Source organism: Rhinatrema bivittatum, unplaced genomic scaffold (assembly GCF_901001135.1).
Source record: "Rhinatrema bivittatum unplaced genomic scaffold, aRhiBiv1.1, whole genome shotgun sequence".
NCBI classification, from domain to species: Eukaryota; Metazoa; Chordata; class Amphibia; order Gymnophiona; family Rhinatrematidae; genus Rhinatrema; species Rhinatrema bivittatum.
Window position 1 is genome coordinate 1 of NW_021821252.1, and position 27,468 is coordinate 27,468.

Genomic DNA, 27,468 nt, shown 5'->3' on the forward strand with positions numbered 1-27,468 from the left:
TAGCTCGCCGGCTGAAGGAGGCTATCACCTCGGCTTATTTACTGCATAGAAGTCCTCGCCGGTGAATGTTCGGGCACATTCTACTAGAGTGCAGGCTGCGTCCTGGGCAGAATGCCAGCACATTTCGCTTCAAGAGATTTGTAAGCGGCTATGTGGAAGTCTCTACACACGTTTGCGAGACATTACCGGCTGGATGTCCAGGCTCGGGGGGATTTGGAGAAGGAGTGCTCCGAGTGGGTCTCTCCAGGTCCCACCCTAAGTTAGCTAGCTCTGGTATATCCCAGGAGTCTGGACTGACTGGGTACGTACAGGGAAAGGAAAATTAGTTCTTACCTGATAATTTTCGTTCATGTAGTACCACAAATCAGTCCAGAGTCCCACCCCTTCTCAGCAACAAAGCAATGGAGAGTCCGCTCAGTCGATATTTGTCTAGTTTGGGTCTGAAAATCAATCTTTTCACCTTGGTTATGGGGTTTGGGTCATGGTCAGCCTTAGTGATCCGGTTTTGAGTTTACGGTTCCTGTACATAGTTTGGTTTGAACCATTCTGCTTTGACATTGAGTAATACTGGCAGACTGTGGGTGGCACCTTGGTATATATGGCAGAGTCTGTCAAAATGTTCTCTTGTCTCCATCTGCTGGAGGGGAGGCAAAACCCAGGAGTCTGGACTGATCCGTGGAACTAGAGGAACGAAAATTAACAAATTTCCCTTTATGATTCCTGCTCTTTACTTTTCATATCTAAATGGTTCAGTGCAGCCACTACATCACTTTATAAAAAAAAGAAAGAATACAGCAAATATTCCTGAAAGAGCAGGCTTTTTAAATTGTTTTATTAAAATCAGTCTTTGACGTATTGCATCAAATTTATTTCACAGTACATCGCCAGCAATGTAAATTTCCTGCTCCTGAAACCTTTGCAGCTGAGCTAAGGACAGCAAATTCACCTCATGATATCACTTGAGATTTTCATACATTTGCAAGTTATTACATAACAAAAAATAAAAAATGGTTTACACATTTCAATGTCCTGTAGATTTCTTTCTTCATTGAAACTCTTAACAACTTCAAGTGTTAGAGAAGGAATACATTTTCCTTACATTATCCAAAGAATATAAAAATCCCTATCCAAATAATGAGTTGTGGTAATTGTATAGTACTGATCAGATAACACATTATCAATCATAATCAACTATCAGCCAGGGGGAAAGGGGTCAGGCTGGTTCTTGGAAGACAGAAGTTACAATGACTTGCATCATGATTCCAAAAATTTTATTAGGAGATAATCCATTCCAACTCTGGAGGCTGAGCTGCTGTGGCACTGGCCATGCAGACTCTTGCTGTGGGTACCCAAAGTATCTTTTGTTCTCCTTCCTACAGATAGGAAAGCAAAGACCTGGGACTAGCATAGCCTGCTGTCACAAGCAGCCCCAACTGTTCAGAGCTAAACCGTAAGATTAGTAGCATTCCTCATGGAATTTCATTTCTAAAAAGGTTCACAGCCAGATAAATTAAGAACCTTTTGGTAATGCTACATCCTCTGCCAGGGTACATGTGCTTTGTATTTCGGAGGAGATTGTAGCCATATGAGAGGGGGGAAGAAAACAAAAAAGAGCCAGGGAGGGAAACTCTGATCTATTCACTGTGCGATAGACTGCAACAAGATCAGGAGGAAGGGCTGATGGATCTTCCATACTGAACCAGGAACGAGAAAGCAGGACTAACCCCAAACTAGCAGAGGTGACCTTTTAACTTCACTGCTCACATGATCTTGAAATCTCTACCCTTAAAGTAGATAAAGAGAAAAAAAAAAAAGGCTAAGATTGTAAAATAAGAGTATTAGGGATATACGTTAAAAAAAAAAAAAAAATCATGTCTCTAACACACACACAGACTGCAGCTAGGGGGCATAAGGCCAGCTTGATGTCCGTGGCAAGAGCTGCAACCCTGCCATGCAGACAACACGAACACGGGTTCAATTTCCAGGTCAGCTTTTCCATTCTCCCAGCTGGCCAGGACTTGGGGGATGCTGCAGAAAGAGCCCTCAAAGCCCCTGGGAGTCTCAACCGTTGCTTAAACAGCAACACCAAGCAACCAGACTTAGTATAGTGTCCACATTAGCCAGATTCCAGAGGGAACCGGTCCAAGGACTGTCCGAAGTGAGCTGGTGGAGGGGGCCCTCGAAGTAGCTGGAAATGGAAGATCACGGTGCCAGATCCCAGCCCTGGAAGTAAAAAAAAAAAGGCGGCGGCAGAAATTTTCTGTGAAAACAAAAACCATGGAACGTATAAAAATGGTAGCATCCTCCACGCCTCTCAGGACCATAGTCAGTGAAGCCTGCGATATCCATCTGTACCCTGCTACCAGCACAAGGTCTTGAAATGCCTTCTCAGAGTGACGGCTACCCTCATCCGCATGACTGCATTTGCTGCCAGCAGACCCCCATGCCACAAGCCACCCCAAGGTCACTGCAGTCCTTTACGGATGAAATGGAAGCAGCGTGGCTCCTGCCAGAATGCCCCCGTCAGTCTGACTCACTCCCATCGTCACTGCCTTCAAGTTCCTTATTTTCCTGTGATATAGAAAGGAGGGAAAAATACCTTTGTGATTAAAAGGATATGAAATTAAGTCTGGCAGCATATAAAAAAAAATTGAAATTGTAATCTTAAACCTAGCCCATAATCCAGATGTTTACCAGTGGTTGGGATTTACTGGATCAGGCTTGGGAGCTGTAATGTTATAATCCCAGAAACCTAGGGAAAAACAAATGAATTCTCAGTCCTAGGATCAGGATGAGATTTAAGATCACAACTGCAATATTTTTTCGTTTCAAGTCACACATCATAGAAACCAGAAGAACATTTTAAACTATTCAGAATTGCCCACACCCATAATGTTAAACACTGAGCCTGTGTCTCTGTAAATTATGTGAGTTCTGATCAGTCTCCAAGAGTCATATTCTAATGCCACTTTCCTTTGAACTTAATCCTTGAGCGCTAATATCCTTCCAGTCCTTGCTTCAAAATGATCTAATTGTATTTAAAAGCTCCAAAGAGTATGAGATAGTCTCAAGGTGGGTATCAGCAATGCAGATCCGTATTTATGAGGTAGATTTGATTATTAGGAATGTAGACAGCTGGGTGGCTGGTGGGCATGAGGATTGCCTGGTAACATGCCTACCTGGTGCAAAGGTGGCGGACCTCACGCGTCACCTAGATAGGATTTTAGACAGTGCTGGGAGGAGCTGGCTGTCGTGGTACATGTGGGCACCAACGACATAGGAAAATGTGGGAGGGAGGTTCTGGAAGCCAAATTTAGGCTCTTAGGTAGAAAGCTTAAATCCAGAACCTCCAGGGTAGCATTCTCTGAAATGCTCCCTGTTCCACGCGCAGGTCACCAGAGGCAGGCAGCGCTCCGGAGTCTCAATGCGTGGATGAGACGATGGTGCAAGGAAGAGGGATTCAGTTTTGTTAGGAACTGGGGAACCTTTTGGGGAAGGGGGAGTCTCTTCCAAAGGGATGGGCTACACCTTAACCAGGGTGGAACCAGACTGCTGGTGCTAACCTTTAAAAAGGAGATTGTTCTAGTTTAAAAGCTGCTCTAAGGGGAAAGCCGACAGTCACTCAGCAGCGCATGGTTCACAGAGAGGTATCTTCAAAGGATACTAATGATGCATTAGAATTAGGGCATCCAGACAGTGAGGTTCCAATAATAAGAAAAGTAGTCCAAGTGCCTGTAAGTAAAAACTCACCTGAGCTAAAAAATTCTAACTTATCCCTATCAATTAAAAAGCAGAATGAAAATACAAACAAAAAACAAACTTTGAAATGTTTGTATGCTAATGCCAGGAGTCTAAGAAGTAAGATGGGAGAATTAGAATGTATAGCAGTGAATGATGACACAGACTTAATTGGCATCTCAGAGACATGGTGGAAGGAGGACAACCAATGGGACAGTGCTATACCGGAGTACAAATTAATTGACAATTAATATTGACAGAGAGGAGCACCTGGGAGGCGGTGTGGCACTTTTGTCCAGGATGGCATAGAGTCCAACAGGATAAAACATCCTGTATGAGACTAAATGCACAATTGAATCTTTATGGGTAGAAATCCCTTGTGGTCGGGGAAACTATAGTGATAGGAGTATACTACCGTCCACCTGGTCAAGATGGTGAGACTGACAGTGAAATGGTAAGAGAAATTAGGGAAGCTAACCAAAATGGTAGTGCGATAATGGGAGACTTCAATTACCCCAATATTGACTGGGTAAATGTATCATCGGGTCACGCTAGAAAGATAACGTTCCTGGATGGAATAAATGATAGCTTTATGGAGCAATTGGTTCAGGAACCGACGAGAGAGGGAGCAATTTTAGATCTAATTCTCAGTGGTGCACAGGACTTGGTGAGAGAGGTAACGGTGGTGGGACTGCTTGGCAATAGTGATCATAATATGATCAAATTTGATTTAATGACTGGAAGAGGAACAGTGTGCAGATCCAAGGCTCTCGTGCTAAACTTTCAAAAGGGAAACTTTGATAAAATGAGAAAAATTGTTAGAAAAAAATTGAAAGGAGCAGCTACAAAAGTAAAAAATGTCCAAGAGGCGTGGTCATTGTTAAAAAAAAATACCATCCTAGAAGCCTAGTCCAGATGTATTCCACACATTAAGAAAGGTGGAAAGAAGGCAAACATTACCGGCATGGTTAAAAGGGGAGGTGAAAGAAGCTATTTTAGCCAAAAGATCTTCATTCAAAAATTGGAAGAAGGATCCAACAGAAGAAAATAGGATAATGCATAAGCTTTGGCAAGTTAAATGCAAGACATTGATAAGACAGGCTAAGAGAGAATTTGAAAAGAAGGTGGCCATTGAGGCAAAAACTCACAGTAAAAACTTTTTAAAATATATCCGAAGCAGAAAGCCTGTGAGGGAGTCAGTTGGACCGTTAGATGATCGAGGGGTTAAAGAGAAGATAAGGCCATCGCGGAAAGATTAAATTATTTCTTTGCTTCGGTGTTTACTGAATAGGATGTTGGGGAGGTATACGTACTGGAGAAGGTTTTCATGGGTAATGATTCAGATGGACTGAACCCCAAATCATGGTGAACCTAGAAGATATGGTAGACCTGATTGACAAACTGAAGAGTAGTAAATTACCTGGACCGGATGGTATACACCCCAGAGTTCTGAAAGAACTAAAAAATGAAATTTCAGACCTATTAGTAAAAATTTGTAACCTATCATTAAAATCATCCATTGTACCTGAAGACTGGAGGATAGCTAATGTAACCCCAATATTTAAAAAGGGCTCCAGGGGTGATCCGGGAAACTACAGACCGGTTAGCCTGACTTCAGTGCCAGGAAAAATAGTGGAAAGTGTTCTAAACATCAAAATCACAGAACATATAGAATGACATGGTTTAATGGAACAAAGTCAGCATGGCTTTACCCAAGGCAAGTGTTGCCTCACAAATCTGCTTCACTTTTTTGAAGAAGTTAATAAACATGTGGATAAAGGTGAACTGGTAGATATAGTGTACTTGGATTTTCAGAAGGCGTTTGACAAAGTTCCTCATGAGAGGCTTCTAGGAAAAGTAAAAAAAGTCATGGGATAGGTGGCGATGTCCTTTTGTGGATTACAAACTGGCTGAAAGACAGGAAACAGCGAGTAGGATTAAATGGATAATTTTCTCGTGGAAAGGAGTGCGCAGTGGAGTGCTTCAGAGATCTGTATTGGAACCCTTACTTTTCAATATATTTATAAATGATCTGGAAAGAAATACGACGAGTGAGTTAATCAAATTTGCAGATGATACAAAATTGTTCAGAGTAGTTAAATCACAAGCAGATTGTGATAAATTGCAGGAAGACCTTGTGAGACTGGAAAAATTGGGCACTGAAATGGCAGATGAAATTTAATGTGGATAAATGCAAGGTGATGCATATAGGGAAAAATAACCCATGCTATGGTTACACAATGTTAGGTTCCATATTAGGTGCTACAACCCAAGAAAGAGATCTAGGCGTCATAGTGGATAACACATTGAAATCGTCGGTTCAGTGTACTGCGGCAGTCAAAAAAGCAAACAGAATGTTGGGAATTATTAGAAAAGGAACGGTGAATAAAACGGAAAATGTCATAATGCCTCTGTTTCGCTCCATGGTGAGACCGCACCTTGAATACGGTGTACAATTCTGGTCCCCGCATCTCAAAAAAGATATAAATTGCGATGGAGAAGGTCCAGAGAAGGGTGACCAAAATGATAAAGGGAATGGAACAGCTCCCCTATGAGGAAAGACTAAAGAGGTTAGGACTTTTCAGCTTGGAGAAGAGACGGCTGAGGGGGATATGATAGAGGTGTTTAAAATCATGAGAGGTCTAGAACGGGTAGATGTGAATCTGTTATTTACTCTTTCAGATAATGGAAAGACTAGGGGGCACTCCATGAAGTTAGCATGTGGCACATTTAAAATTAATCGGAGAAAGTTCTTTTTTACTCAACGCACAATTAAGCTCTGGAATTTGTTGCCAGAGGATGTGGTTAGTTCAGTTAGTATAGCTGTGTTTAAAAAAGGATTGGATAAGTTCTTGGAGAAGAAGTCCATTACCTGCTATTAATTAAATAGACTCAGAAAATCATCATCATCTTAGGATACTTATGTATATAATGTTACTAATACTGTAAATGCTATAAATGCTCGTTTAATGTTTATCGGCTTGTTCACTATCCTCTACGCTTTGCTATTGTTCTCCCCTCCAAGTTCCCTCGCCTTGTTATATGTAAGTTCCGATCTGCTGTTAATATGTGAACCGGTGTGATGTTCCCACTAACGCCGGTATATTAAAAGTTTTAAATAAAATAAAATAAATAAATAAAATAGCCACTGCTCTGACTAGCAACGGTAACATGGGATAGACTTAGTTTTTGGGTACTTGCCAGGTTCTATGGCCTGGTTGGCTCTGTTGGAAACAGGGATGCTGGGCTTGATGGACCTTAGGTCTGACCCAGCATGGCATGTTCTTATGTTCTTAACCTTTCCTGTTTACTCTCGTTAACATGTTGTTTCCCATTTTCGTTGTGACTAAAACGAGGAAACAATTGCATTTATGGGAATCAAAGATGTGAACTGTCCTCTGCATTGATGGGACCATCATCCTTGCTCCTGAACAGATGTTACATTCTTTGGAATGGATCAGATGCTACAGACTGGTTTTCTTTCAACACCGTTTCTTCTGCAGATAACTAAGATCCCCATGCATATAACTAAACCAAACTGCAGTGTGCTGAGTGGGGCAGGGAAAAAAGAATGGGAGTGAAGGCAGCTGGAACGATGGATAATAAAACAAAGCAGCAGTAATAAGGCCTGTATTGTCCTTTCACCATTAGCTTCTCTCGTTAACTGTATCAGACATGGATCCAGCCCCCAAAAAAATGCATATGTCCTTGCCTCCCTTTCCTCCCCACTTAGGCCTGCCACACAGGAGGCCTTGATTTGAATCTCAGCTCACCAGGCTGGCAAGGGCATCTGATAAACTAGGAGAAAGGGAATCCCGGTCTTGCAGGTGGTATTCAGGGTGCCAGGTTTCAAGGGGCGTTGCAGTCTGGGACCATCTTTAATGGGGGATTTGTCTAATTGCTGGCCACACTTAGTCAACTATCAGGGAAGAAAGGTCACAGAGAGGGAAGCTGTCTAGGACACCTGCTGCAGATGCTGTTATGATGAGAGATTCCTCTCTAGATGTCTCTGGGAACTATGGTTATTATTGCTTCTATGGGCTATGCAGATGTTTATACTCAAAAATGCTTAGGCGCTGATCCACGAGAATTTTTAGTCTAGGTCAGACAAGAAAGTGGGAGTAGCAGGGCACGGAAAACACCAAATAGTACCAAGGTTTGAGAAACAGATGTGTTGAACTGTGATAAGAGCAATGGGAGGGAGAGGGACTCACGCCTGCTTCAAGCAGTGTTAGGAAAGTCCTATAAAAACGAGCAAAAGCCGTAAGAATCCCCAGCCTCATTGTTACTTGTCAGACTTCCAGAGCGGAGACTGCAAACGGATTCTTGGGCCCATTTCAACTTTCATTAGGGACGTAAGATTTGTTATCTTTACATGCATCTTAAATATTTTTCTAGTAGTTATTTGCTTGCAATCAACTCTCTAGTGCTTGCTGTTATTCATCTTTGTGTTATCCTTTTGCTTAGCAAGTGCTCAAACTCACAACCAGTTCCTGGATCCTGGTGTAGTGACTCAGTGTGTGTGTGTGTGCATGTTTGTTTGTATGTTGGAGAAGCTCTGAGGTATCTCCACTACCACCCTGAGGCATCTCCACTACCACACCCTGGAGATAGAATCCACCCTTAAGAAAATGAAACCTGCCAGCCACCCCCGACGGACCACATCCCTACCAAACTCCTGCTCCTCATCCCCAGCACCATCTCTAGAGCACTGACTAACTTCATAAACTGTTCTCTAGCCCAAGGAATCTACCCAGATGAGCTAAAAACTGCATCTCTCAAACCCCTCCTGAAGAAACCCAACCTGGATACAAAAGAACTCTCCAATTTCAGACCCATATCTAACCTTCCCTTTCTAGCGAAGCTCACAGAGAAAGTTGTGAACACACAACTCGCGGACTACCTAGAGGAACATAAAATACTATACCCTTCACAGTACGGTTTCCGGAAATCCTCCAGTACAGAAACCCTTCTCATCTCCCTATCAGACCACATCCTCCTGGGTCTTGACAAAGGGCTTTCATACTTACTGGTCCTCCTGGATATCTCAGTGGCTTTCAATACGGTAACCCATGCTAGTCTGCTAAACCGTCTATCAGACATTGGAATCGCTGGACTCGCCCTCAAATGGTTCAACTCTTTCCTCAACAACAGAAGCTACAAGGTTAGAGTCAACAACAGAGAATCTCCAAGTTATAAAGCAACGCTAGGCGTCCCACAAGGCTCTTCTTTATCCCCGACCCTCTTCAATATCTACTTACTGCCCCTCTGCCATCTGCTCACAAACCTAAAATTAACACACTACCTCTATGCAGATGATGTTCAGATATTGATCCCCATAAAAGAATCTCTGCCAAAAACGCTTGACTACTGGGAAAATTGCCTGAAATCCATAAAAAGCCTCCTCTCTAGCTTGAACCTGGTTCTAAACTCATCCAAGACGGAAATCCTTCTTATCTCCCCTGAACACTCGACCAACACTGATATTACAGCTCTGGACCCACAGATTTCTCAAACAAGAGATTTAGGAGTTATACTAGACAATCATCTGAATTTAAAGAAAGCTATTAATAATATCACCAAGGACTGTTTCTATAAGCTTCAAGTTCTAAAAAGAATCAAACCCCTTTTCCACTTCCAGGACTTCAGAACCATCCTTCAATCCACGTTATTCTCGAAAACTGACTACTGTAATGCTTTACTCCTGGGGCTCCCCATCTCAGCCACAAAACCTCTACAGATGCTCCAGAACGCAGCAGCCAGAATCTTAACCAACACCAACCGACGTGCTCACATCACCCCAATCCTCCGAAACCTACATTGGCTGCCAATAAAATACAGAATTCTACATAAAGCACTCACTCTAATCCACAAATCCATCCACAAACAGTTCACACTAGACCTTCAGACCCCTTTCAAACTCCACTCTTCGGAAAGACCCATCAGAGAAGCATATAAAGGAACCCTTCAAGTCCCACCTACTAAATCCACCCGTCTAAAATCCACCAAAGAACGTTCCTTCTCCACAGCAGGCCCTGTCCTCTGGAACAGACTACCGACTGACCTAAGACTAGAACCCTGCCTTCATTCCTTTCGTAGAAAACTCAAGACGTGGCTTTTCCTCCAAGCCTTCCCCTAAGTCAAAATATCACGTCGGACTCAGCCCGAGGAATGGGATGTTTACTAATCTCTTAAACCGTTATATATTATTTATATGTTGTCTACTAATCTCTTAAACCGTTATATATTATTTATATGTTGTTAATTCCGCTCTGCCTTACTTCCTGGCTCTATTGCCCCCAAGTTCAATACCCTTGTTATATGTAACTTTGCTTGCTTCGGCCTTTTGTTTGGTTACACTTGTTAATCCCCTAAGTTCCATGTAAACCGGCCTGATGTGAATTCCATTCGTGAAGTCCGGTATAGAAATATATATTAAATAAATAAATAAGGTATAGAAGCCCCTCGGCATCTCCCTCTTTGCTGAGAATTAGCCCTGAGGGAGTACAGGCAGCGCCCCCTCGATATATTCTGTGTGTGTGTGCGGCCTGAACCCAGAACACAATCACTGCAATAGTTAGGGCTTAAATCGGGGAAAACCCTGGTGGCCATAAAGGAAGGCCAGCGATGGCTTCAGCCTTGGACCCTCTCACCCATCCCTTTTATAAGAAATAGGTCAGGATCAGGGTAAATTCTGATTAAGCTGGAAGTTCAGTTGAGGAAAAAAAAAAGGGGGGGGGGGGGGGCTGGGCTGGGCTCTACTTGCTTTCTTCACCAAAAAAAAAAAAAAAAAGTATTTTGAGGCAGGGCAGTCTCACATTAACACAGTCGATGGCTGTTGAAAAGAAAGGACCAATTGGCCCTTCCAGTCTGCCCGGTTTTATGCTGCATACCCAGGCTGCCAGCCACATAGGCTTGGCCGCTGGAAGGATATATAATTGAGTTTTTTTCTTCCTCAGTGGTAGAGGAGCATACAAGGTCCAAAACTTAACCCAACAACCAGGTCCTCCCAGCAAACTTTGTAATAATTCAACAAGACCACTGCCCAAACATCTGGCCTCTTAGGTCCCCGTGGTCTTGCTGAATAGTACCAGGCAAGCACCAATCCATATGATTTCTGACAAGTGCTAGTCTGCAGGTGCCAACCTAGCTCCTCCCACTGCCTGCCCACTGTTAGGTCATCCTTTCACTATGTCCTTATCACCTCTCCCTCACCTTTGCTCCAGAGGGAGTGAAGGAAATGTTTATATCAGGGAAGCAGTTAACAAGCTATGTTAAATAAATATCATAGAATCTGATGGCAGATAAGAATATTAGGTCCTCCCAGTCTGCCCAATTTCACTCCTGATGCAATGCCGTGGACTCCAGCTAATATTGGAGAAATTACTTTCCTGATAATTTTGTTTTCCTTAGTGTAAACAGATGGACTCAGGACCAATGGGATATGCTCCTCTGCCAGCAGATGGAGACAGAGATGGATTTCAAAGCTGATGTCACCCTAGAAACACCCCTGCAGAGACCTCAGCCCTTCAGTATTCTCTTCAAAAGCCACTGTGGACATACTATCGAAAAAACATGATTAAAAATTGATAACTTTAACTGTACTCAGCCAATCACAAAACACTGAACCCCAATAAAAATATAGATGCCCTGATCTAGGGACTGGATGACTGTTTACCCGTAATCTCTTGGAATCGATATCCACTGCCTGCTTCTTGTGCTGGGAGTGGCAAGGAGACATCATGAATATGTCCCGAGGAGTGATGTGAAATTCCAGCGCATATCCTTCTCCTATGACCTCAAGTACCCATTTGTCCGAAGAAATCTCGACCCACCTCCGGTAGAAGAGGGACAGTCGACCCCCTATCTCCTCGTTCCGAGGGTGGGTCGTCAAAATTTCATTGAGGGGTTTGGGACAAACCTGAACCCGAGCTTGCCCTTCTCTTGGTCTGTCAACTACAAAAGGACAGACCTCCCAAAAGGCTGAGACCTCTTAAATGTTGAGTTTCTGTAGGGGCAAAAGTGTTGGGAGCCCCTGGATCGACCCTTCATGGGTGAGGCCCACCGTAACTGCTTTCTCTTATCTTCTGGGTAGCCAGGGTACTGGAGATTCGCCCCATTTCTTCCTCCTTCCCTTACTTTCCAATTCTTCCCTTGTTTCCTCCCTCCTCCCTCTCCCATTGTTATTTTTTCAATGATCAGCAAATGTTTAACTATCTGTATTCTGTTTGAATCTTGTAAACCGTTGTGATGGCTGCACCAAATGACGGGTATATAAAACTCAACAAATAAATATATTTGCGGCCAGCTTTTCCAATTCACTTCCAAAAAGGAGTGATCCTTTAAAGGGCATCTTTCTAAGATTTGCCTTGGAAGTTGCATCTGCTGACTAATTCCGCAGCCATAGCTGTCTTCTGGCTGCCACCACTGAGGCCACTCCTCCGGCCAAAGTACGGACTAGATCCAAGCCTGCGTCAGCTAAAAAGGCAGCGGCGGGTTCCATAAACACTCAGGAATTCACACCCAAGTCATCCACCTCCTGAGAGAGGAGTAGGCAAGAACGAGCTACCAGGGCACAGCAAGAAGTAATCTGTAAGGTCCTTGCTACTGCTTCAAAGCCCTGTTTAAGGATAGACTCCATCTGTCTATCGTGTGCATCCTTTAAGGCCGCTCCTCCCTCCACTGGGATAGTTGTTCGCATAGAGACGGCACAGACCAGCGCATCCACTTTAGGAAAATGCAAAACGCTCTCTCACTGCCGGAGCCAGTGGGTATACAGCTTCTAACACTCGTCCACCTTTAAAACTTGCTTCTGGGGCATCTCATTCCAGGTCAATCAACTCCTGGATGGCTTTCAGTGCTGGAAAGTAGCACAAGGTTTTCTGTAGGGAAATCAGAATGGGATTCTTCTTTGGTACCGTCAGAGTCCATCCCAGGAATTCCCAGCATCTTCAGGGACTGGGAAACCAGGGCCAGCAATTTGTCTCTATGGAAAAACCGTAACATGGCCCAATATGGTTCTAAACCGGGGGAATTTCCCCATCTTCCAAGGAAGATGTCTCCTCCTATTCATCTATGCCGACTGAGTCCCTGCCAGGGAGACCCTTGGTGAGGAGAGGCATGCCTCGAGGTCTGTTGATAGGACTGGGAGAGGGAGGGCTTATCGGCTAAGGCTCCGTCCAGACAGGGGCAAGTAAGGTAGCAGACTGTGCCCGTACGAAGGCTTGAAGGCCTGGAAAAATTCCGCCCAAGAGGGTCCATGCCTAGCTGAGGAGATAATGTGTTAGGTGCCACCGAATTTCTTTTTCCCATGGATGACCCAGTCCTGGGGGTACTCAGATCCGGGGTACTTCCAGTTAAAGCTATGCCTAACCCATCCTCTGAATGAAAGGAGCCAGGCTTAGCAACTCTCCCTGGGCTTCCTCACAGTGCTGACATAAGTTGGAATCCAGGTTGGAAGTCCTAATATGACAAGCAGCACAGAGAGAAAGGTGCTTATGTTTCTTGGCTGCCGGAGCCATTGGTGTGTGTTCCGTCGGCTCGTGCTTAAAATGTTATGTGCACGCACAGCCCATGCACCTGGCATTACCTGTATTCTGCGCTTAGTAAGTTATGTGCGTATGTACACGCGTGACGTTATGCATACAGCGCGTTCGCAGAGCCGATGCACTGCGCATACCAATGTTCTACGGAGGGCAATATGGCACACACAATGATGTGCGTAAGATGGCACCGCTGCGGCCTACCACGCGGTGTGCCGCAAGCCACTCAACCCGCTCAGAAGCCCACTTACCCTTACCCCAACGGAATAGGGACGAAATCAGTGTGGCATGCCGAGCAAGGAAACCAGAGGAAGTCTTACCGAAACACTTCCAAATGTCTCTGAATTGGGTGTCTCTTTTTTTTTTTTTTTTTTTAAACTTACCTGGGCTCAGCACTTACCTGCTGAGTACAGAGAAGGTCTCCGGCTGGGGGGGGGGGGGGGTGAGAGGGCTTTGGCTGTCACCATTGTGCTCTGCTTCATGCAATGCTACCTTTTAGCTGTTTAAGCAGCAAAGTCCACACCAGGAACCAGCTACCAGACCAAGGCACACCTTTGTGGGATCTCGGAAATCGCCTCAGAAATTCTCAACTGGTAGAATGACCTTTAGATATCACCACAGGAGACCGGGGTTCAATTTTTTTCTCCAATTAAATATACAATTTCTCCTTCCAAAAAATATATAATCCCCATAGGGAAAGGTACATCCACCATCTGCTGGAGAAATACTGAAGGCCAAGGTCACTGCAGGGGTGTATCTAAGGTGATGTCAACTTTGAAATTTGATTCCGCCTCCATCTGCTGGCAGGGGAGCAGAGTCCATCTGGCTACATGCTAGGAAACTGGCTTTTCTCTCACTTCTTTGCAACCAGAGACCCTCTATGCTTATCCCAAGTTTTCTTGAATTCAGTTACTGTTTTCATCTCCACTGCCTCCCCTGCACCCACCACCCCTTACCTGAACAAATATTCTTTAATGTTACTCCTGAGTCGACCCCTTTGGAGCCTCAAACAATGAACTCTTGTTCTAGAGCATTCTTTCCTCTGAAAATGAATTGCTTCTCGTACATTTAGACTTTTCAGGTATTTGAATGTCTCTATCATATCTCCCTGTCTCTGGACTAACTTGTGTCATTCATTGTATTCCTGTATCTGACTTATCTATTCAGCTTATACAAAACTATTTGTCAGTGCTACATTAAAATACAATTACAATATAATAATATGAATAAACTCTTTAAAATATAGGTTTTACTGTGCATTACCTTTGAGTCACCTTCGTGCAACTGGACTTCAGAAGCTGAGGCCTCAAAGTCGTGGATGGGAAGGGTACTCAGCCAGCTCTGCAAGGACTTCTCTTCCACCTCAGTTTTAATAATGGTGGGATAGATATGCTGCTCCTTGAAGGCAGTGATCTTCTGCTCCTCTGCGCCCCACTCCAATGCTTCATGAAACCCGTCGCCACCAAACCGCTTGTTGTACTTCTCAAAGTGGACACGCTCCAGGACCAGGCCGAGCCCTGGAGCTTTGGGGATATCCACCTTCTCCTCTCCCCAACTACGCTCCATAATGGAGTCTGGCGCATAACCCTTCACCACTGCAATCACCAGCCCAATCATCTTCCGGATCTGGTGCATCATGAAGCTCTGGCCTTTCACCTTTATCTCGGCAAACTCCAGGCCTTCTCTCATGAATGGATCCTCGCAGCGTGCCTCCATGATGTAGCGCTTGGCACTGGGGTCTCGCGGACCCTTCTGGGAAGTGAAGTTATGGAAGCTGCGAGTCCCCTGGTAGCAGGCCAGAAGCCCGTTGACTCTCTTCAGGGTCTCTCCGCTCAGTCTGTATGTCTCATCCTGAGCATCAGAGTCTTTGTGGGCAAAGGCAAACGTAGGCAGCATGTACAAATAGGTGCGCGCATCGCATTTATTCTTGGAGTTGAACCCACCAGTGACTCTCTTTAGTCCTTAGAAGAGTAAAACAGTCATTAATAAAAACCAAAACAAATTAATTACTCTCAGATGATTTCTCATTACAAGTTCTATGGCAAACCACTGTCACTCATTATAATATTTTATACTGGAGAAATTACTTACCTGATAATTTCATTTTCCTTAGTGTAGACAGATGGTCTCAGGACCAATGGGTTATGTGCTCCCCTTCTAGCAGATGGAGTCAGGTTTCAAAGCTGATGTCACACTAGATTTATCCCTGCAGTGACTTCAACCATTCAGCATTCTCTTCAAAAGCTATTGTGGACATACTATTGAAAAACTTGAATACAATTTAATAACTTGATTAAAACTGGTGAACGTAACTGAACTCAACCAAACATAAGCGCTGAATCCCAGCAATATTACAGATGCCCAGATCTAGAGATAGGGTGATGGCTTACCCGTAACCTCTTTGGAAGCGTGATTCATGTGCGATTCCTTAGCACTGTTCACGGGCAGTCATGGACGGGATGCTGAGTCCATCTATCTACACTAAGGAAAACAAAATTATCAGGTATGTAATTTCTCCATTTCCTAGAGTGTAGCCAGATGGACTCAGGACCAATAGGATGTACCAAAAGCTACTCCCAAATGGGGCGGGAGGCTACCCGTGGTCCGGTTAGCACCACCCTAGCAAAGGCTGCATCTTCTTGTGCTTGGACGTCCTGTACAAGGAAGACCATGTCGCTGCTCGACAGATGTTGACAGGAGACAGTAGTTTAGCTTCCGCCCAGGATACTGCCTGGGCCCTAGTGGATTGAGCTTTAACCTGAAGGCATAAAGGCTTCCCTGTCTCTATATAAGCTTCCATAATCACTTCCTTGATCCAGTGAGCTATGGTAGCTCACGAAGCTGCTTCGCCTTGTTTCCTTCCACCATGAAAAACCATCAAGTGGTCCATCTTGCGCACCGGTTCTGTACATTCTAGATACTATACTAACAGCCTACTGACATTTAAGTGGCGTAGGAGGCGGTAGTCTTCCGAGTCCTTGCAACTATCTAGGGACGGTAAGGAAATGGAGTTTCACCTGAACCAGTCTGAGACTACCTTTGGCAAGGAAGGAAGGGACAGTGTGAAGCTGCAACGTTCCTGGAGTCAACCGGAGGTACGGCTCCTGACATGACAGCGCCTGTAGTTCAGAGATGTGACGAGCCGAGCATATCACCAACAAGAATACAGTCTTCAGCATTAACAGGTGTAGAAAGAAGAGCGCAGTGGCTGAAAGGAAGGCCCTGCTAAGAAGTCCAATACTAGATTGAGGTTCCATAGGGGGACCGGCCACTTAAAGGGAGGTCGGAGGTGTCGACAGGCGGGCTCGGTTCACCTCGCCTCTGAAAACAGGAGAGAGCACCAACTAGACCTTCAAGGAGTTGAGGGACAGTCCTTTGTTCAGGCCTTCCTGAATCATGGGGATCTTGGTCGTCCGAGGAGGCACCCCACATTCCTCGCACCAGGCCTCAAATAGTCTCCAGATCCGCACGTACACCAGAGACGTTGAGAACTTCTGCGCATGGAGCAAGGTGACGATTACAGCCGCCAAATATCCACTCTTTTGTCAAGTGAGCCCTCTCAAGGGCCAGACTGTAAGACAAAACAGAGTTGGGTCCTTACGAAGGATCGGACCCTGTTGGAGTAGGTCCCTCAGCAGGGGGGGGGGAGGCATAGGGGGCTTTCCACCAGAAGCCTCCACATGTCTGCATACCATAGGCTTCTGGGCCAATCCAGAGCCACCAGAAGGACTAACTTTCTGTGGCATTTGATCTTGCAAATGACCTTGCCCAGCAGAGGGAAGGCGTACAGTAAGTCTTCCTCTGGCCAGGTCTGGACAAGGGGATCGATCCCCTTGGAAGCGTTGATCTCTTCTGCGCCTGAAGAATTGGGGGACCTTTGCATTGAGAGATGTGGCCAGTAGGTCGATGAATGGGAGGCCCCAGCGATCTACTAGGAGCTGGAAGGCTCTGGTCGACAACACCCATTCCCCTGGATCCAGACTCTCCCTGCTGAGAAAGTCTGCTCAGATTATATTTTTTCCCATGATGTGGAAGGCCGAAATCCCTTGTAGATTTAACTCCACCCATTCCATAAGGGGGTCTTATCTCTAGAGACACTTAATAGCTTTTGGTTCCTCCCTGGTGGTTGATGTAGGCTACCGTTGTTGCGTTGTCTGACATCACGCAGACTGCTTATCCCTGGAGCCTGTGGCTGACTTGCACACACGCTAATCTGACAGCTCGGGCTTCCAGGCGGTTTATGTTCCAGCGCGCTTCTTGGTCCATCGTCCCTGGGTTGTCAGTTCCTGACAGTGGGCTCCCCACCCTCGGAGGCTCGCGTCCCTCATGAGGACTAGCCAATTCGGTGGGGACTGGCTTACACCCTTGCTTAGCTGCACTTCCTGTAGCCATCACTGGAGCCAAGAACATACTTCCATCGGTAGGTGGAGGCGAATCGAGTAGTCTTGAGACAGTTGGTTCCAACGTGACAGCAGGGAGTGTTGGAGTGGCCATGTGTGCCCTCGCCCACAGTACTACCTCCAAGGTTGACGCCATCAGGCCGAGGACCTGGAGATAGCTCCACACCCTGGGGCGCATGCTGTTAGTCAACAACGCCCTTGGCATATCAGTTTCCTTATCCTCGAGAGAAGGAGGAAGACCTTGTCCTGCTTGGTGTCGAACTGAACTCCCAGGTACTCTAAGGACTGGAGGGTTTGAGATTGCTCTTGTCCATATTCATGACCCAACCGAGTTCCTGAAGCAGGAACCTGACACTGCTGGTCACCTGGAGGCTCTCTTCCATGACTTTGCCCTGATCAGCCAGTCGTCTAAGTAAGGGTGCACCAGGATCTCTTCTTTCCTCAGTGCCGCCGCTATGATCACCATAATTTTGGAGAATCTTCTGGGGGCGGTTGCCAGGCCAAAGGGCAACACCCAGGACTGATAATGGGGGCCCCATACCGCAAAGTATGAAAGTAGACCTCTGAGAGGTCCAGGGATGTTAAGAACTCTCGCAGTTGTACGGCCATTTTGACGGTGCAAAGAGTTTCCATGCGGAAGTGAATTACCTGCAGATGACAACTGATGCTCTTGAGATCCAGGATGGGGCAAAATTACCCCTCCTTCTTGGGAACGATGAATAGATCAAATAACGCCCCATATTTTCCTGGGGTATAGGTACTGGGGTTATAGCTCTCAAACTAAGAAGCCTTATCAACGTGGATTCCACTGCCAGTTTTTTGTGCTGGGAGTGGCAAGGTGACATCATGAACATATCCTGAGGGATGCTGTGAAATTCTAGAACGTATCATTCTCGGATGATGTCCAGTACCCATTTGTCCGACGTGATCTCGACCCACCTCTGATAGAAGAGGGATGGTCGGCCCTCTATCTCCTCATTCCGTGGATGGGTCGGCCAAACTTCATTGGGAAGTTCGGGTCGAACCAGTTCCTCTTTTTGGTTGTCAGCTCCGTAAGGACTGAGACCTTCCTGAGGGCTGAGATATCTGAAATGAGTTTCTGTAGGGCCGGATGTGCTGGGAGCCCCTAGCCCGACCCCTCATGGGTGAGGGATGCTGTGACCTCTTTTTCTTATCTTCCGGTAGCTGAGGCACTGGAGATTCACTGGCTAGCTTTTCCAATTTGTTTCCGAATAGAAAGGATCCCTTAAAGGGTATCTTTTGTGAGGTTTGCCTTAGAGGTCACATCCGCTGTCCAATTTTGAGGCCATAGCTGTCTTCTGGCCGAGGTACGCACTAGGTCAGAGCTTGCATCCACTAGGAAGGCCACAGCAGGCTCCATCGCCTCTCTGGGATGTGACACTGAGCTATCTGTCTCGAGAGAGAGAGAAGCAGACATGAACGAGCCACCAGGGCACCAACAAGAAGCAATCTGCAGTGTCATTGCTGTCGCGTCAAAGGCTTGCTTAAGGATGGGCTCCAATCGCCTATCGTGTGCATCCTTCAAGGCTGCTCCTCCCCTCTACTGAGATAATTGTTTGCGTCGAGATGGGGCAGACCAGGGCATACACTTTCGGGAAATGCAGGTGTTCTTTGGCGGGTCCAAAGGGTTCAAGGCCTCTAAGGTCTGACCTCCTTTAAAAGTGGCTTCCAGGGCGGATCACTCCAGGTCAATCAACTCCCGAATGACTTCCAGCATCGAGAAATAGCAAGAGGCTTTCCATAGAGACACCAGGATGGGATTCCTCTTTGGTTGCAACATAGGGTCCATGCCGAGAAATCACAGAGTCTTCAGGGTCTGGGAGACCAGGGCTGGCAATTCATCTCTGTGGAAAAACCAGAGCATGGTCCTGTATGGCTCCAGGCCTGGGGGGGATTTCCCTGTTCTCCAATGATTCTGCATCACCATCGTTGTCCGTGGTGACTGGGTCCCTGTCAGGGATACTCTTACTGAGGGGAGGCATGTCCCGAGGCACGATGATAGAGCTGGAAGGATAAGACCTCTGACTGGGAAGGGCCAGGCTTGGAGAACTTCTGGGAGTCCAGCCCTCCCTGGGCCTCCTCGCAGTGCTGACTCAGAAGGATTCTAGGTCAGACTGTGTAGCCCTAACATGGCAGGTAGCACAAAGGGAGTGTTGCTTGTGCTTCTTTGTTGCCAGAGCCACTGTAAGTTGTGCGTTCAGCTGGTTAGCACCCGAGCTTGAGCGCGCACAAATCCTCCCTGATGCACGTTAAGGATAAGTGTCCGGTTGTGCGCGAATGTATGCGTATACTTATGCGCGCAGGTATGCACGTTGTTATGCACACAGAAGTGCGTGCACTTTTGTGCGCATTAGGCGCACAACAGGGCCAGCCCGCATCGCAAGTACAGACTGTCAATTGGGGAAAATGGTGCTGCACCAAACCGCGCACAAGATTGCACCGCTGCAGCCTGCCACATGGATTGCACAGCAAATCTGAAGCGAAGCCACTCAGAAACCCCCTTCCCTTGCCCTACCGGGGGGGGGGGGGGGGGGGGGGGTGGCAGGAAAGTTGTCAGTATGGCACGCCGAGCAAGGAGACCAGAGCAAAGACTTACCAAAGCCCTTCCATGTCTCTGAATCTGAGGAGTTCTTCTTTACTTACCTGATCTCAGTGTTTACCGGCTGAGTATAAAGACTGTCTCCGGCTGTGCGGGGAGAGGGCTTTGGCAGTCATCGCCGCGCTCAACTTCCTGCACCCACTGCCTTTCAGCTGCTTCAGCAGCAAAGTCCATGCCGAGAACAGACTACCGGACCAAGGCAAACCTCTGAGGGATCTCAGAAATCGCCTCAGGAATTCTCAACTGGGGCACGGACCATTAGGTATCACCGCAGGAGAGTAGGGCTCGATCATTCTCCAATTTAACGGTAAAATTTAAAGGTAAAATTTCCTCTTCTAAAGAGTACGGTGTTCCCGATAAGGAAGGCACAATCCACATCTGCTAAGAGAAGGAGAAATACTGGATGGCTGAGGTCACTGCAGGAGTGTATCTAGGGTGACGTCAGCTTTGAAACCTGACTCAGTCTCCATCTGCTAGTAGGGGAGCACATAACCCATTGGTCCTGAGTCCATCTGGCTACACGCTAGGAAACTTTCCTTATGGATATTGTTCAGTGTTTTCATTCAGAAGGCTCCGTATCTTTTTCACACCTCCCCTAACTAATGCTACCCCCGAAAATACTGTACATCAGCAACAGAACAATTTATAGAAAATGTCTCTCAGGGTACATGACAATAAGTCTCTGGCAGGACACCAGCAGCCCCTCATTAACACTATCTCTGTTGCCAAATGATAGAAAAGCAGTGGCAGAAAGAGTATTCCTTCCTGTGGCAATCTGCAGTACTTGCACAGGTTGTACATGCACACACGCTCAGAGCAAAGCTACAGGAGCACGCACACCCACAGCAAAATTACAGGCACACACATACACACACGAGAAATATATTTCTTACCCAGAATTCTGATATGTGAAGGAAGGTAATCATTGATTTTTTCCACAATGTTATCTATTAGCCAAACCTTCAGTGACACAATCTGGCCAGCTGCAGAAACCCCCTGTACGAATACAAAATGGTACACAGCACAAACCAATTCTCATCATATATATTATGCAATTGGCTGATGTCAAGGAAAGGACTGGCGGGTGATGTGTGAGTAACAGCAGCAAAGGGAGGCTGGAGGGAAGGAGGGAGGAGAGAGGATAAGGCAGGGTCCGCAATGGAAGATTTGGGAGCTAGGATGAGGCAGTAGCAGCGGACAGAGGCCGCTTTAGGAGGCGGCAGATGCAGCAGCCAGCCGAGGCCCAGACAGGAGGCAGCAGCAGCAGTAACTGATGGAAGTCTAGATAGGAGATGATGGTAGTGGGTGCAGCGGTAGCATACAGAGGCCCAGAAAGGAGAAGGTGGTGGTGGCAGCAGCAGTAGATAGGGGGGGGGGGGGGGAAGAGACAGCAGTGAGAGCTTTTTCTTTTCAGCACGCCTTTTCATATTTGTTGGGTTTATAGCTCAGATAGTGATGCTTTTTAAAGTATCTGGGTCTTATATGTTATGTGCACTGTAGTCTTGTTTCTACTATTTGATTTTATGCGATTGTTTCTTGTGTATTTTTTAACCTGCCAGGAGCAAGTATGTTGGACTGACAGGCAAAAAATGTTCATAAATAGATTTACAATAAGATGGAGGAAGTACTTACCTGATAATTTTGTTTTCCTTAGTGTAGACAGATGGACACAGGACCAGTGGGTTTATGCTCCCCTGCCAGCAGTTGGCGAGCAAGCTGACGTCACAGTATATATAGCCCTGCAGTGACCCCAGCCTGACAGTATTCTCTTCAAAACCAACTGCGGACAGAGTAGCAAAAATCTTAATTAAAAACAGCTAACCAGAACTGTATACAACCAACCATAAACACTGACCTCATGTAAGATTCTAGGTACCCCAAGCTAGGGACTGGATGAACACTTACCAGTAATCCCTTGGGACCCAGAGCCCCAAAGGAAGACTATTGACACACTCATGCGGCAGCCGAGGGTAGGAAGCTGAGTCCGTCTATACTAAGGAAAACATGGGTACACGTCCCACACAGAAACCTTCTATCAGCAAACAAAGCACTCTTAACCATTCCATCAGTCAAAACAGCAAGACTAACCCAAGTGAGAGAAAGGGCCCTATCTTGGCAGTACACAGTTGTAACACCCCGGGAGTCACCCAAAGAAACAACTCCCAAAAAGACAAGACCTGCAGCTCAGAGATTCGATGCGCTAAACATATAGCCACCAGGAACAGTCTTCAAGGTTAACAACTGCAACGTAGGGCCCCCCAAAGATCCAGCACCAAGTTAAGACTCCACAATGGAACCGGTAACCTCAAGGGAGGCCTAAGATGCTTCACTCCCTTCAAAAAACAGGCCACATCAGGATGAGACGGCAAGGAAACACCATTCACCAGGCCTCTGAAACAGGCAAGAGCTGCAACCTGCACCTTCAAGGAATTAAGGGCCAATCTTTTATTCAACCCATCCTACAAAAAATCCAGAATGAGCGGGATCTTAACTGAAGGAGGAAGAACACCTCGCTCCTCACACCAGGCCTCAAAAACTCTCCAAACCCGCACATAAGCCAAGGAAGTAGAGAACTTGCAAGTGCGGAGTAAGGTGGTAATCACTACAGAGGAATAACTACACCTTACAGGCAAGCCCTCTCAAGGGACAAACCATAAGACAGAACCAAGTCGATTCCTCGTAAAGAACCAGTCCCTGCTGTAACAGAGCCATGTGCGGCAGAAGGCGAAGGGGAGTTTCCGCCAGGAGTCTTCGCAAATCTGCATACCACAGACACCTGGGCCAGTCCGGCACCACCAGGAGTACTAGCCTTCTGTAGCCTTCAATCTTGCAGATTATCCTGCCGAGCAAGTGCCATGGAGGAAAGGCATAAAGTAATCTGTCTTCCGTCCAGACCTGTACAAGAGCGTCTATTCCCAGGGACCATGGATCTCTCCTGTGACTATAGAATCAAGGAACCTTCGCCTTAGGAGAAGTCACCAGCAGGTCTAGGAATGGAAGGTCCCAGCAATCTACAATCAGCTAAAATGCCTCAGCTGACAACACCCACTCTCCTGGATCCAGACTCTCTCTGCTGAGAAAGTCCGTGCTTACATTGTCTTTTTCTGCAATGTGAGAGGCAGAGATCATCTGCAGATGACCTTCCGCCCAATCCATAAACTGCAACACTTGCTGGCTCTTGGTTCCTCCTGGTGAGTGATATAGGCCACCATCATCATGTTGTCAGACATCATGCGAATCGCTTGATCCTGCAGCCTATGGCTGAACTGCAAGCATGCCAGCCGTACTGCCCGGGCTTCCAGGAGATAGAGTCCCGCTGGAACATCATCGACATTCCAACACCCTTGGGCCATTAACTCCAGAGAGAGTGAGCTCTCCAACCGTGGAGACTTGCATCTGTCATGAGTACCAACCAGGTCGAAGAGGACAAGGGAACTCCCTTTCTCAGATTATCCTCCTGCAACCACCATTGGAAGTGGGAGCAGATTTCCACCGGCAAGTGGAGTCGAACTGCATAGTCCTGAGATTGCAGGTTCCAACGAGACAGCAGAGAGTGCTGAAGAAGACGCATATGCGCCCTTGCTCATGGCACCATTTCCAGGGTAGCCGCCATCAAGCCGAGCACCTATAGGTAGGACCACACTGTCGGGCATATGGTATTCACCAACTGATGCTCTCGAGACATCAATTTCTGGATCCTAACTTCCGGAAGGAAAACTCTGTCCTGCCCCGTGTTGAACCGAACCCCCAGATACTCCGACTGGGATGGCTGAAGATTGCTCTCTGTCAGGTTCACCACCCAACCGAACTCCTGCAATAAGGAGATCACCTTGTATGTCACCAGGCAGCTCTCTTCCTGACACTTGGCTCGAATTAGCCAGTTGTCCAAAACAGGTGCACCAAGATCCCTTTCTTTTGCAAGGTCACCACTACTACCACCATAACATTGGAAAATGTTCTGGGACCTTTGGCTAGACCAAAGGGCAGCATCTGAAACCAATAATGGCACCCCAACACCGCAAAGCGTAGGAAGCATTGGTGTTCCAATTGGATGGGAATATGAAGGTAAGCCTCTGACAGATCCAAGGAGGTAAAGAATTCCCCCCAACTGCACCGCCATTATCACGGAGCTTAAGGTTTACATGTGAAAATGAGTCACCTTCAAATGATGGTTGACCCTCTTGAGATCCAGGATAGATGAAAGGAGCCCTCCTTCTTGGGCACAACAAAATAAATACAATATCGCCCCATACTTTCTTGGGACGTGGGCACCAGAACCACAGCTCTCACCCTGAGGAGCCTTTGAAGCATAAACTCAACTGCCTGCTTCTTCTGCGAGGGAGTGGCAAGGGGACATTATGAACACATATCCTGAGGAATACAGCAAAATTCCAGCACATATCCTTCTCTTACCACCTCCAGGACCCACTGGTCCGACGTGATCTCGACCCATCTCTGATAAGAGATAGAGAGACGTTCCCCTCTCTCTTGTTCCGGAAGGTGGGTCGACAAACCTTCATTGGGAAGCTCGGGAAGATCCGCCATCCAAGCCCGCTCCTCTCTTGGGCTGTCGGAGACGAAAAGACTGAGACCTACCGAAAGGCCAAGTCCGCTGAAAGGTCAACCCACCTGGAACCTCAGAGACGACCCCTCATATCAAAGGGGTGCTTTAACTGCTTCTTATCCTCCGGCAACCAAGGAACCAGAGACTCACCCCACTTACTGGCCAGTTTCTCCAACTCACTCCCAAACAAAAGCAAGCCTTTAAAGGGCATCTTGGTAAGATAGCTTTGGCGGTTGCGTCAGCTGACCAATTGCACAACCAGAGTTGATGCCTGGCCACTATCACTGAAGTCACTCCTCTGGCCGAGGTACAGACCAAATCAACAGCTGCGTCTGCTAAAAAGGCGACAGCAGACTCCATAACCGCTCTGGATTTCCCTCCAGACTCATCAACCTCCTGAGAGAGAAGCAGACAAGATTACGCTAGTAGGGCACAACAGGAAGCAATCTAAAGTCGTTGCCACCACCTCAAAGGCTTGCTTAAGAATAGCCTTAATCCTTCTATCATGTACATCCTTCAAGGCTGCTCCTCCCTCTACTGGGATAGTCGTCCACTTAGAGACGGCACATGCCAGTGCATCCACTTTGAGAAAATGCCAACGCTCTTCACAGCCGGATCCTGGGGATACAGGCCGTCCAATGCCTAATCTCCTCTAAAATTTGCCTCTGGGTCATCCCATTTGAGATCAATCAATTCTTGAATGGCATCCATCACAGGGAAAAAACAAGATGTTTTATGTAAGGAAACCAAAATGGGATTCTTCCTTGGCTCAGACATGGCATCCGAACCAGGGACACCCAGCTGTTTCAGAGTCTGGGAAATCTATGAAAGAACCACAACATGGTTCGACAGTTCCAGTTCTGGAGGAATTTCCCCATCTTCCAGGGAATCAGGATGTACCTCATCATCAGTGCCATCCAGATTCCTGTTGGGAACACCCACAGGGAGCTGAGGCGAGCTCCAGTTTCTAAGCATAGGACTGGAAGAGGGAGAAGCCACCGGCTGAGGGTCCAACCGGACAGGAATGGGGGAAGCAGAGGACTGCGCCTGAAGAAAGGCTTGTAAAAGCCTTGAAAAAATTCCACCCAAGAAAAGGCAGCTGGATCCAATCCAAGCCCAGAAGGAACTAGAGCTGGTTCCACAGAACTGCCCTTGCCTGCAGAGGAGCCAGTCAAGGGAGAACCAAGATCTGGCAACACCCCCCCAGTCAAAACCGTGACTAACCCATCATCAGAATGAGAGGAGCCAGGCTTAGCAAAGTCCGAGGAAGAAAACTCTCCCTGAGCGTCTGTGCTGATACAAGTTAGAAGCCAGGTCAGGCTAAGAAGCCCTAATATTTCAGGCAACACAAATAGGAAGACGCTTAGGCTTCTTGCTTACCAGCACCATCACGGTGGTAAACGTGCATCTGAATGGTTCACACTCAAAAGGGGAATGTGCACAAAAAATAAGCACATAGAAAAAAGTGTGACAAGGCGTACACAGAACATGTATGCCAAGCTAAGCGTGTGAACAATGTACAATTTGTGCGCATAAAAATCGTGCCCAAAAACAGAGACTGTGCACACTGACGCCCTGTAGAGGGTAGCAGAGCACGCAAAAAAACGCTGCTGCGGCCTATCACATATCGTGCAAGAAAAAAGCCTAAACGTGGGGCCGGGTGGGGGGGGGGGGGGGGGTCGCTCAATCTGCCAGGCTGCCCAGTTCCCCCAACCCCAACAGGACCAGGAACGAACTTCAGTATGGCGCACTGAGCACAGAGACCAGAGTATGTCCTGAAACCTCTCTGTCTCTGATTCAAAGGTAAAACTTTTTTTTTTTAAAACCTTACCTGAGCTCAGTGCTTACTGGCTGAGTACAGAGATGATCTCTGGCTGCAGGGGGGAGAGGGCAGCTGCCGTCACCGTCGCACTCGGCCTCCTGCACCCACTGCTTTGCAGCTGAACTAGCAGCTAAGCCCACACTGGGAAACCCAGCTACCGGACCAAGGCACACCTCTGAGAGACCATGGAAATCACCTCAGGAATTCTCAACTGGGGGAGGTACCTTTAGGTATCACTGCAGGAGAGCAGGGCTTTCTTTTCCTTAATTTAGAATTTCAAATTTCTCATTCCAAAAAACTCGAAGCAATCCCCATAGGGAGATGCACATCCACCATCTGCTGGAGATGGGGAATACTGGCAGGCTAGGGTCACTGCAGGGTTATATATACTGTGACATCAGCTTGCTCCATCTCCATCTGCTGGCAGGGGAGCATAAACCCTCTGGTCCTGAGCTGCTTTCAACATTAACATGAGGTGGCAGATTAGAAATGTAAATAAATAAGCAAGCGGCAGAATGGGGCTGAGGGGGGAGGAAGCAGCAGCAATCAAAGCCTGAGAGAGGAGGTGCTAACACAATCTGAGCTAGAGGCGAATGTTCTTGGCAGACAACTCACAAAGTATAAAATAAAAGTAGGAGAAATGTAATTTTCCTCTGTCAAAAAGAGAACTGCAATAAAACTGGATCCCCAATTATGATATGAGACTGCAAAGGGGAGGGACTCAGGAGCAACATCAGGAAATATGTTTTCACGGAAAGGGTGGTGGAACACCCCCCCCCCTC

General features: G+C 46.8%; 1 protein-coding gene across 2 annotated transcripts in view; it reads right to left on the minus strand.

Annotated features, from left to right (window-relative positions):
* Nucleotides 1-850: 850 nt before the first annotated feature.
* The window catches only part of LOC115082553 (tRNA pseudouridine synthase A-like), a 29,984-nt gene continuing 3,366 nt past the window's right edge, over nt 851-27,468 (minus strand). The window contains exons 3-5 of one of the 2 annotated variants that reach the window (XM_029586770.1): nt 21,194-21,296; nt 14,544-15,241; nt 851-2,571 (exon numbers count right to left, since the gene is read on the minus strand). In XM_029586770.1, the coding sequence (XP_029442630.1) occupies nt 2,524-2,571; nt 14,544-15,241; nt 21,194-21,296 (849 nt within the window). In that variant the 3' untranslated portion in view covers nt 851-2,523. The remainder of the gene's footprint in view (nt 2,572-14,543; nt 15,242-21,193; nt 21,297-27,468) is intronic. The other variant, XM_029586769.1, reaches the window with a different exon arrangement.